The sequence below is a fragment of the Symsagittifera roscoffensis genome, chromosome 6, assembly GCF_963678635.1.
Source record: "Symsagittifera roscoffensis chromosome 6, txSymRosc1.1, whole genome shotgun sequence".
Taxonomy (NCBI): domain Eukaryota; kingdom Metazoa; phylum Xenacoelomorpha; order Acoela; family Convolutidae; genus Symsagittifera; species Symsagittifera roscoffensis.
This window is the reverse complement of record NC_087067.1, coordinates 525,092-536,695: the sequence shown is the minus strand read 5'-3', so window position 1 is coordinate 536,695 and position 11,604 is coordinate 525,092. Positions and strand designations below refer to the sequence as shown.

The following is an 11,604-nucleotide window of genomic DNA, read 5'->3' as shown; positions in this document are numbered from 1 at the left end:
TAGTTGATGGTTTATTCGTAGAATCAAAGTCGCTTAAGTATTTGAGTGGGATGTTTATAGGTAGCAGAAATCCTTTCCTAGTAACACTTTTTATCAATTATCTTGCCGTGAGGGCGTTTGATGAAGAAGAGCTTCTTAGTTCAAAGATAGTAAAAAATCCTGAGTTTGGTAAGATTAGACACTTTTCCGGTTTAAGGCCGGTTTTTGCTGAGACTTAATTTGTCTACAATTTTTTGATATTCTATGTTGTTATTCTAGGTTTCAAGAAGACTATTTAAGAACATTTGCTTCAAGTTCATCAGAAGAAAAAAAATTGCGTTCATAAGAGCAGGCTTTGACGGCCCAATTTAATTGTTTTTTTTGCATGTTCTCATAAGATTTATGTCTATTGTTGCCAGGATCACCGCCGAATACTGCAGATGACTTAAGACCAGGCCATTGATGAGCATGGTTTTCATTTTGTTTGATATACAGTCTTCCAAAGTCGGAACAAAAATGTGTCTGTGGAATCCAGAAGCGAGTGAACACAATTCTGTGCACTACAAAAAAAGTGCCATTAGAATAGATTATAATTAGACTTCGAGAACTCAATTCTATTTTAAATCCAATATAATATTTTTTTTTGCTGCAGTTATATTGAGTTTGTGTCTTCCGCTTTCATCCGAGGACATCAGTCAAACCCCACTGGATGAAGTTCTCTGTGTAGCGCAGGTAGGTGTGGAAGTGTGAGTCATCCAAATAGGCGGGGGTGTATTCGTTCACGAATGAACACACTCTCTTCAGCTCACGCGGGTTCGACTTCCCTTTGATGTGTGCCTGTGCGAATTGCGACAGGTTTTTAGAAACACATACGAAGGGCGGATTTAGGAGGGGGTGTGATGGGGTCAGGAAGATCTGCTTCAGAGATTCAAACCCTCGCCAACCAAAGGGTCTCCCCTTTTGTGTTGATTTATGACATACAAACCTAAAGGGCGAGCGTGCGCCACCAAAAAACGCAATTTTTTGGTCATAATTTTTGAAAAAGTACCCAAGAACGGCCTTTTTGACCTGTTTTTTAGGCAAAAAATTTTACTCAAAATTGGTTCTTTATAGTGTTCTGGGATCGCTGAGAAAGGCGAAAAGCAATTTCCAAACCCCCTAGGAAATTCCTAGAAAAAATATTGATATACTATCCATATTTTCCACTCCTGAAGAATATGGATATACGAAAAGCTAGGATTCATCTGTAAATCACTCTTCATAACTTAAAACAAACAGTGTCATGAACAATTTTTTCAAAAAAGCTTTCTTTTCTCTTTGATATCTGCCACAATGTGTCTGGTAGACGGTAAATGCAAAGTTAATAATCACCAAGCGAATACTATGAAACTTTCGAAAACACTTCAAATTCCGCTATTACGCCCCTACCAGATTGCGGTTATGGATGAGATGAAATGACTTACCTTGTACATGTAGCACAGTTTAGTGTTGGCGAACCAGGCAGGAATGAGGTCTGTGTTTTTGGCGTATATCTTCCACTGCATTTGACAGCCTCCTTTCCTGCATGCAAAAAAAAACACTGGATGCAAAAAAAACTCTGGATGCAAACAAACAGTGGACGGAAAAAAAGATCCAACAGGGTGCAAGAAAGTTTGCGTAAGGGAAACTATTTTCATGTTATGAAGTCTTCTTTTTTTTGCTATGAAATGAGCAATCTTTGGGATATTTCATTAGTGTCAGCAAAGTTCGTCAATTTTGAAAGTCTTTGTTTAGAAAATCTTTCAATCAGGTATGATCGGGCAGCTCAAAGATTATTTGATGAGGTCATTTCAAAATATTTAGAGTTTTTAGTCGACATTCTTAGGTCGGCCAAATAGATTTTCCGGGCCCTTAAAAATGATACAAAGACCCTATTGTTTTCCACATTTTTGGAGGATCAACTTTAAATATGAGCCTTTCCAGCCGAAAATAGGCTGCGTGACAAACTACAGGGTGTACTAAATCTCAAATTACTTATTGAGATATGGCAATAAAGTCTCATCTCATTTGCCAAATTGAATTGCGCCCAATTAATTTTTAAACGGTTTGAGGCCAAAGCAAGTGAATTCCGCGACCAAGACACGCTCTCTTTTCTGCTTTTGGTCTTTAATTTTTCTTTGATCGCTCCGACAAAACTTAATGTTTAAAGATTTGTCTCTGGATTCTAGAGACATACAAACACTAAATTGTGCGCCTATCCAGTGCACAGTTTGGCCTCGAAATGAAAACCGGTTCACACCTTCTGTCGGTGTGATCATAGTACTCTGGACTGTAGTGGTTCACTTTCGTGCAGATCTCCTTAGCCTTTCCATCCCCACACTGACTGACGTCTCCTTCGGACGAGAAGCGGAAACAGAACTCCACATTTTTGAACCAATCATCTGCCTCGGGGTGTGTGAACAAACCCCACTGCATGTGACACCCGCCCGCTTTCCTCGACCAATCCTGAATGTGAACAAATTGTATGAGAGAGCACTTGAAGAGAGCACTCGAGTTAAGCAGAATGGCCCGTTGGGGCCTCATTGAAAAATCATAAACTTGTTCATAGAAACCCGAGTCGAGATTTTTCACCTAATTTGAAGCAAGATTTGAGCGGTTTGAGCGGTTTATTTAGACAATTACGCTCAAAATCTTGCTTCAAAAGGAGCGGTTTGAGCGGTTTTTGAACGGCTTATCTAAAAAAAACGCTCGAAAACCGCGCAAGATTTGAACGGTTTTGAGCGGTTTATCTAAAAAAATCGCTCAAAAACGGCGCAAGATTTAATAATAAAAAGTCGACCACAGAGGGATTCGAACCCCCAATCTTCTGATCCGAAGTCAGACGCCTTATCCGTTAGTCTATGCGGACTTAATGGAAGCTTAATATTCGCTGTATTTGTTCTACTGAATATGTTCAATGTTTTAGACATGCACAACAAATATACTGGTCAAAAATGCTGTTTTTGGGTTTTTTTTTTGGAAAATTACTACATATTGGTCGCCCCTGGATGGACGTGTTCGTTCCAGTTTTGCAGAGAAGCGAAACGTTGAGTCTGGGACCTCGACCCGGGAAGACCGCTCAAAAACCGCTCAAAAACCGCTCAAATCTTGCTTGAAAAACCGTTCAAAAATCACCGCAAGAAATGAGCGGTTTTTGAGCGGTTTTTTAAGCATGATTTGAGCGGTTTTTTAAGCAAGATTTGAGCGGTTTGAGCGGCTTTTCCAAAAAAACCGCCCAAACCGCCCAAACCGCCCAAACCGCTCAAACCGCTCAAATCTTGCTGGAAAACCGCTCAAACCGCTCAAATCTTGAGCGGTTTTAGAGCGGGATCTCGACCCGGGAACCAGATTTTTTTTTTTTTTTGCTTTTTCTTTTTTATTTCTTTGTCTTGCAATTCACCAAATAAACTCATTTCTCTACACTCAAGCATTAAGACAAAGGTAAAGTCATTTAGTTGTGTGAAATTAATTATTGAGACTTTTAAAGTCAAGATTTTTAAACTTTCAAAAATTCTCTTAAGAATTGAAAAAATTCAATTCGTGTTTTAAGTCGTTTCCGAGTCATAGTTTGGCTAGTTTTCTGAGTTTTTAGTCACTTTTTTAGGTTAGCATCATCAACTAGATAAAAAGTTTTTCATTGTTGTTTCGACTTTCGATACGAAAGTAACGAAATATTTGTGCTCGGTGTGGGTTTTTTTTTTCTTCAGACAAATTTCGACTTTTTAACTAGCCACTTTTGACAGAATTTTTTTTATCATTCGAAATGTATTGTTGTCTTGAGCTCAAATTTGAAAAGATATGTCACCTGTGATCTTTTTTCGTAAAGTTATGGGAGTTTAAAGATTGCCATTTTGACCAATTTGGGACAATTAACGCGCGATATATTTCGCGCTATTAACGCGTAAGCGGGTAAGCGGAGAGTTAATCCGTCTTAGAAATTGTTCCAAATTGATTTAACGAAGCTTATTTGCTATAATTTATTTGTTACAAGGAGCAAAATCTATTCTTTTGCACCTTATATGGCGTGTGGGGGGATGATTTTCATTTAAAAAATTTCAAATTTTAGAAAAAATGTTTTTTCAATTTTATTTTATTACATTTATTTTTTTAAGTTATTACTGCTGCTCCATAAACCTTAAAAAGCAGTCGGAAAATTCAGGGCTTTGCCCTGATACGAGCAGTCTTGTTATATATGTAACTATTTAAATCATTTTCTTGCGTATATTCTACTTGTAATTTGCTGAATTCATTTTTGTGAGTGATTGCCGCTTAAAGCCTCTTGTTGCTGTTAAATATTCGACCTTGTTATCAGTTTCTGATCTTTTTTATCTTCTAAACGTTTGTCATTAGTTATCTGTGTTAAAAATTGAACTTGGAAATGCTCTATATTTGTTCATTATCATGATTAGCTCCTTTATGGCTTCGAACTTCTAAATGTACTTATTCTTTCTTAAATTGAAATGGCCGCATTCAAGTCTTTCAAAACACCTGTTTGCTCTCAAAGTACCGCCTTAGGTTTTTCTAGCTATTCAATTCAGTAATGCAACATTGGTCGTCTTAGGTTTTGACCTCAAATCACATTATTACTGGGCTGGGCAAGTTCCTGCTCTTCTGTGTGGCAACAAAAGCCTCCTCGGGCTTTGTGCATATTTCAGCATATTTCTTGGGCAAAATACTTCTTACAGAGATGGAACAACGTCCGTGTCAGGCTCTGTGCAAGATATAAGTAGCTTCAGACGACTTCTTTTCTCTACTGGGTTCGACAACATCAGAACTGAACAATAAATTATCGTCGAAAACCAGAAAATGGTGTAAAACTCAAGGATGATGATGATGATGATGATGACAATGAACGACGTAATATGTTGGCCAAAATATTTTGTGTTTCATATAGACGCAGCTCACTGACTGAGCATAAATGGTACTCCCCTATGATACTTTTTTCTATCGTATTTACTTAGTTTGAAACAGTTGACAGCTCCCCTCCCCACGTTTCTGGTTGCTAAGTTTTTCCAAAGGGTCCTCCCTTTGATTTAAGTTTACAAGATCCATTTTTGACTAGCCAACATCAAAAGTTTTCTAAAGGCGCTTTCGGCGCCAATATAAAAGCAATTCTTAAGTCAAATATTTTTGAAAGTGCTCAAAACGTCATTTTAAGCCCGTTTTTTTTTCAAAAGTTTGCCTATCGCGCAGAAACCTTTGACAAAATAGGGTCCTTGTAATTTTCGAAGAGCTCGGAAAATCAAATTGGTCGACCTAAAAAAAACACTTTCAATTGTTTTTCTTTTTCCATTTACAATATGATTTTTTACAATAGTCATTTACTTTTTTCGCTGCTTCTTGTAAGTAACCTTCAAGAATTGGAAAATTGAAGCTTCGTTTAGATAATCCGTCAAAATCTCTTGTGTGTGCTTACAATCAGACAAAGTGAACAAACTATTTACATGTCAAAGTAGCATATGGTTTTGTGTGGCGAGGGGGAGGGGGGCTCAAAACTTCAAATCTTCAGACCAAAGAGTAAACTAAAGACTTGAAGAAGCAATACGAGTTGCTAGAAGACCCTTAAACAATAATTGGTTGGGCAAAAGAGGACTTGCCTGGTACAATTCCGTGAATTGGTTCACAGGGGCGCACGTCGGAGTAGGTCCACTACAATATTTATTCTGCACATCGTTGCTGTACTTGTAGCAAAGGTAAGTTTGTTGCCACCATTTGGGAACCGCCAAACTGGACTTGACAGTTTTGCCCCACATTGTCAACAAATCGTGATCCAAAACTTTACTCTTGGCCATTTTTTGAACTTCCTCGTGGATCTTGACTAAGTTCTGAATTTTTCCCTTTTGGTACTTTTTCTCAGTTATTTCCAGACCCTCTTTTAGTTCAGTTAAAAATGCGCGGTCCAGGTGAATTTGAACAGCCCGTTCCATGGACGCTTTGATCCTGGGGTCGTCAATTAGGTTGGAAATTGGTGTAAGTTTTCCTTTGAAAATTGTGGGCACATCAACCGCTGTTTCCAACCAGCCGTCAACTCCTTTGTCTTCAAAGATTTCACTCTGTCCTCCGTAAATCTCCGCTCTTAAAACTGTACTCGCTTCGAAATTCTTATCGATGTTCAGTTTAGCCGTCTTTTTATTAGCATGAGAATCATACCAGTTCGTGAACCAATTCAAACTCTCTTGCTTGATGTTCGCCTCATTGTGTTCCAAATAATACTTTTCCGAAACTGAGAACTGATTTCGGATGAAGGGTCCGACCGTTGCGGAGGAGTAGTAATGGGTTCCGAACGTCTCTATGAATTCTTCATACCCTTCTGGCTCGTCTTCGTAATCGTCGGCAAGAGTTGCCAAGAAGCTCTCGACATGGAATCCCAGTGGAATTGTCTGATGCGGTTCCATCATAATTTCCGTGTTGAACAAATGAGAAGTGACATCGACGATCATTTTAGAGTCTAGCTCAACTTCTTTGGTAAGCTCGCTGAAACTTTTGCTCAGAGAAAACATTCCGTTTTTCTCCTCTAGACCAGTCATTTCTAGAAGATACTGTTTAATTTCCTCATACGACCGAAACACAGTTGCAACGCGGTTGATAGACTCCCCTGGAACGTTGTCAATCTTCCAGATCTCATCGGGAACCTGGTATGTTCTGGAATTATAGGAGTTGGTCCACATTTTACCCTCTTCGCACGAGAAGTCTATAATGGGACCCTTGAAGCCTCCGGGTTGATTTGATTCGATGTTAAAGAGTTCCAACTTGGTGATGTCGACACCTGTGGCCATTCGAGTCAATCCACCAGGAAGGTTTGAGCAAGGCGACGAAGAATGATACGGGTTGCTGCTCAGACCTCCTGGGTATGGACCGCGTGAATCATAGTTATAGTCATACGGTGCATATGGCTCGTATGAATCATCATACTTTGCCCCGTAATGACCTTTGGCAGGGTATCGATCTGGGTCGAAGAAGCGGTCAGCTTCGGCAGGGTACCTTCCGTCAACGTAAGGATCATAATTAGCAAAGTGTTCATCGTCAAAGTTGGCTTCGTCGAATGATCGCCCAGGAATGAATTTCTCAGACTGTTCCTTGAGTTTTTTGTACAAATCCGAGCTGGGGTCTATGTCGTCGAATGGGGATGAGTCATGTTCGGAGTTGTCGCCTTCGGTTTCGTCAGAAACAGCTGTGCCCAGCCACGTTTGAGATACTACAGCGACGACTAAGGAAAGCAAAAATGTCAAGTTAAAAACAGCGCTGAAAAACAAGGACACGCTTGCTGCGCAAGTAGCACAGAATGTTCCGAGGACAGGCTACGCCTATAAAAGCTTCAGAATTTAGTAAATAACATGTTAATTAAGTTTTAGAACAAATCATTAAGTTTTTTTTACTGACGTAATTGTCGAACGATTTTTTGGAACAATGTTTGAACAAAAAATGAAAAATGGAGGATGGCTCTTCATACTTTTTAATTTTTTCAAGTCAAATCCCAGTAATCGCGAAAAGAAAACGTTGATGAAGATAAAGGGGGAAAATATGAATAAAAAATAGGGGGGGGGGGTGGATTTGCAAAAAAGTTTCAAAATTTTGTTGACTTTTTTAGGTCGACCAAATTTATTTTCCGAGTTCTCCCAAAGCGCACTAAAAGTCCTTTTTTTGACCAAATTTTCAGCGCGGCAGGCAAAATTTTGAAAAAAAAACGCCACAAAGCTGCGCCACAAGACATTTTTTGGAAGATTTTGACCAAAAAAAGTTGCGTTTTTTTGGCGCAAGCTCTTCACTCAAAATTAGTATATAATGGCGCCGAAGGCCCTTTGAGAAAAATTTTAGGGTCCGTCACCCAAAATGGATATTTCAAAATAGTACAAAGGGGGGAATCGACTGCAGCCCCTTCCCTAAATACGCCCCTGATTTAATATGATTTACCTCTTAATCTTGCTCGACGTTGATTTGGTTCATGAAAAAAACACGATTCCAAAATTCTTTCACACCCTCAGTTTTCGAACAACAAGTCTTTTATTGGTAATCGAAGACCGAAGACGCTTTTATCTCAGACTTATATTATTTTTTATACTGAAAAAAGTTCACATATTCGCTGGTCGATAAGTCAAAGCAACTAATCTCTGTCTATTCAAACCTGGTCTCGAAAAATTTCCAAAAATCGCATTGATAGCTTCTTTACGCACATTTCATGTTGCTCCCAGATGTAACGAATATGCCCCCTTGCCATTTGGAAGGGGTCGCTACTTACCAAAAAATGACAGCACCAAAATTTGCATGGTAGATTCCATCCCAATCGTTTTGCAACGTCTTATTCAAATTTGAGTTTGGGCAAAATGAGGCGGAAAGTTGATCTACAGAACAGATGACTGAGTTTCAAAGTTTTTGTTTGTGTATCTAATGCAATGATTACTTCCAATTAAGGAGCACAAAATGGGAGATATAATATTTGTCAGGTTAAGTTCAAATTTGCTTTCGCAAATTGTAAAACAGCAAACTTCAAAATGCTATTTACATTTGTTCCATGGCCGTTGCTTGCAAACAAAAATGACACGATTGGAAAGCGAAGCAAAATAAATTGAACGAGGCCACGACTACTTTACAGCTGCTAAATGCCAAAAGTAGTCAACATAGCTCATCATGTGCTTGTCCAACTTAAAAGTTATAAATAAGAGTGTATCATAAATGAACCGGAAACTTTTTCCATCTTCCGGGATTGTGAAAGTGGGATGACCTGCCAAAGATAGTTACTGCTGGTCCAGCGAACTGGTCCAGGGATCAAAGAGCGCCAAATCATTCATTTTCACCAATGACAGATTTGAAAAAAGTTTTAGAAACCAAATCACAGCCAAAAATGCTTGAAAACGGACCCCCCTTGGGGCATTTTTTGAGTTAGTCAAAATGAGTTGGAGAAAAGGGACCTGAATGCAAAATGGTTTCCCACTCTTCGGCAAAGGAGGTCAGAACAGAATAGGAAGCTGAGCGATTAGGTGTTTGTATATTGTTCTGGGCTGCTATGCCAGCTGATGCATCAGAATCAATCAACAAGTACACGTGATGCATGACCTCACATCACTGTAGACTTTTGAACGAAATGATGGGTGGAAAGGCACGGATAGCAGAACTAGCTCATCATCGCACCACACATATGTACAAAATGGGTTTTTAACCAAAATTTTTGAAAAAAAAAAAGAATTCTATTGCTCACTTAAGTGTAGTTATCAACCTTGTAGTGAGTTACGCAACAATGACGGAACAATTATACACGGTAACAAGACAATAAAGTCGAACACAAAGTCAAAACATAAAGTCGAGTTGGTCGAAACATAAAAACCAACACGAAGTCGAAACATGAAGTCAAACACAAACAAAAACGCACCAAGAACGCGAACCTGTGTATTTTTGTAATTCTTAAGACTTTTAAAATACAGTTAGCTAGAGCAGCATATTTGCTATTAGTATATAGAACCGCCAAGAGAAGGCCTGCTTATGGTTTCAAAAACACATTCGATATGTTTTTTCTTTGTCGACATTCATCGCGTTCAAAAAAATCCTCGGTCAAATTCAGTCGCAACGTTTTTCTTCGGTCGAACTTGGTCGAAATGTCCTTCCTCAGTCGAAAATAGTCGAAAGGTAAACTGCATGGATCGAGTCGGTCGAAGCATATCGAGCCTGGGTTGAGATGGTCAAAAAATATCATTTTTTGGTCGAGTCGGTCAAAATGTTAATCGCATTTGTTATGAATGAGAATCCCTGAATGTTCCGACTGCACTTTAAGGCCAATTCAAAATAAAATTGGTTGAAAAATTGACATTGTAATAAAAAAAGAAAAGAGTTATCTTTTTTTTTCGGTTGATCGACCACCCGCTTAAAGAGATGCATCTAAAGTCTTGTATCCAAATAATACGAGGAAACGACTTATCTCAGTTTAATTGGGATCACTTTAACCCGCCGCTCACGCGTATAAGCACGCAAATATATCGTGTGTTAATTATTCGCAACTAGCCAAAGTAGCAATTTCAAACTCTTATAATTTTATGAAACCTGATCACAGGTGAAATATCTTTTTGAATTTGAGCTCAGAACAAAAATATTTTTCAGATGGTAAAGAGAAAAATTGTCTAAAAATGCTCAGTTAAAAGTTCGAAAATTGACATTATAAAAACCACCCCAACCATAAAAGGAATCGTTTAATTTTGTTTCAATTTTGATTCAACTTTGTACTTCAAAATTTGCTGGCTCTCAATGGGCTTCAAGTTTCAAAATCTTAGCTTGGATTAATTTTTGCCCGTATAGGACGGCTATTATCCTTTTTATCCAATCTGCAAAGTTTTAGAAGTAAAAAGTCAGTTCACATTGTTTGATTGTTATAGCAACAGCTGACGTAGGAACTAATTAGGCCATGACAAATTTCAGTTTTAAGGTACAAAATTCCCTGTTTTCATTTCTTTCGGTTCTCTAAATTTTGTGGTGTAAAAGTATCCACACCACACCTTCTACGGCCAAAATCATGCTCGCAATATATTTATGGGGAATATTTCACGAAGCTTGTTGAAAAAAACGGGAAAGCAGAAATACAAAAAAGTCTGAAGTAGAGAGAGAAAAAATAAAATCAGCTCTTCTGATAAACCAAACTTCAACAAGCATTGACAAGCCTAGGTTACCAAATCAACCGCCCAACCTCAACAAACATAAGAAGCCAACTCTTCAAAAAAAAACATAGGCTATGACGAAGTCATTGTCGAGGTTAGTTCCTCGACAAAAATTCGTCATAGCCTCCTCCCCCTCCCCCCCCCCCCCCCCCACATCCATTTCTTGCCTCTAAAACTAAATTAATGTTCATGCCTTGCTTTCTTCTCATCGTCATTAACGCAGCGTCCACTCAAACTGGGAATGCGCAATTGCTAGCAGAACTTGTGCTGAGACAGTAACCCAGGGTTACAATAAGGATCAATTAGGAAAAACATCCAACACACCTAAAATGCTAGTAAGAAGTAGCGAGCAGAAGGTTTCGGTCGAAGCAGCTGAAGACTAAATCAGCGTACCACTAGCGGACGAGAGTCAAACCCAAATAAAACCATGATGTCCAGTCTGTCTAGTAAAAAGCTGCCGAATCAGTACACAAAAAATCTGAGTTTTCTGACTGGTTTAGCAACGAGAAAATTCAAATTTACGGTCTTCTACCTGAACTGAAAAAAAAGGCGTTTGAATTGATTTAAATCCATTTCAACCGACTTTGAATGATCCAATCTGACTAACAATGCACACTTTAGAAACTGAAATGGATTCTAAATCGATTGGAATTGATTCATCTGGGAGTTTGGACCAATTTAAGTGTCTAATCGATTAGAGTTTTGGATCGATTTGAATCGATTTGATTGGAATTTTGAATTTACAATAATTTTGGGAGAAGTGCTCACAGCAAACTAACAGTTTCCGGGGATTCTCTGAAAATTTGGTGATTCAAGAGTTACCGCGGTGAGATTGGTAAACTTTTTTCAAATGTTCATTTTAGGACTATTATTATCAGCTGAAATGAAAACGTACCGCAAAAAAAAAACAAATTCAAAAACACAATGTGAAACAATTCATTAGGCTAAGTTTAGTTGATCTTAAAATTTG

At 38.5% G+C, this 11,604-nt stretch overlaps 1 protein-coding gene across 1 annotated transcript; it reads right to left on the bottom strand.

The window, feature by feature from the left end:
- Positions 1-560: 560 nt before the first annotated feature.
- On the bottom strand, positions 561-8,399 carry LOC134847624 (perivitellin-2 67 kDa subunit-like). Its single transcript, XM_063864765.1, has 5 exons — positions 8,234-8,399; positions 5,595-7,204; positions 2,258-2,463; positions 1,443-1,539; positions 561-816 (listed from the first exon to the last, which is right to left on the bottom strand). The coding sequence occupies exons 1-5, from the start codon at positions 8,271-8,273 to the stop codon at positions 658-660; spliced, it is 2,112 nt and encodes a 703-aa protein (XP_063720835.1). The 5' UTR covers positions 8,274-8,399; the 3' UTR covers positions 561-657.
- Positions 8,400-11,604: the final 3,205 nt, after the last annotated feature.

Coding starts and splice junctions, on each gene's coding strand:
- LOC134847624 (XM_063864765.1), bottom strand. CDS start 8,273: ATGGAATCTACCATGCAAATTTTGGTGCTGTCATTTTTTG. Junction 1,540..2,257: donor TATGATCACACCGACAGAAG/GTGTGAACCGGT, acceptor TTTTGCATGCAG/GAAAGGAGGCTGTCAAATGC. Junction 817..1,442: donor AACTGTGCTACATGTACAAG/GTAAGTCATTTC, acceptor CAATTCGCACAG/GCACACATCAAAGGGAAGTC.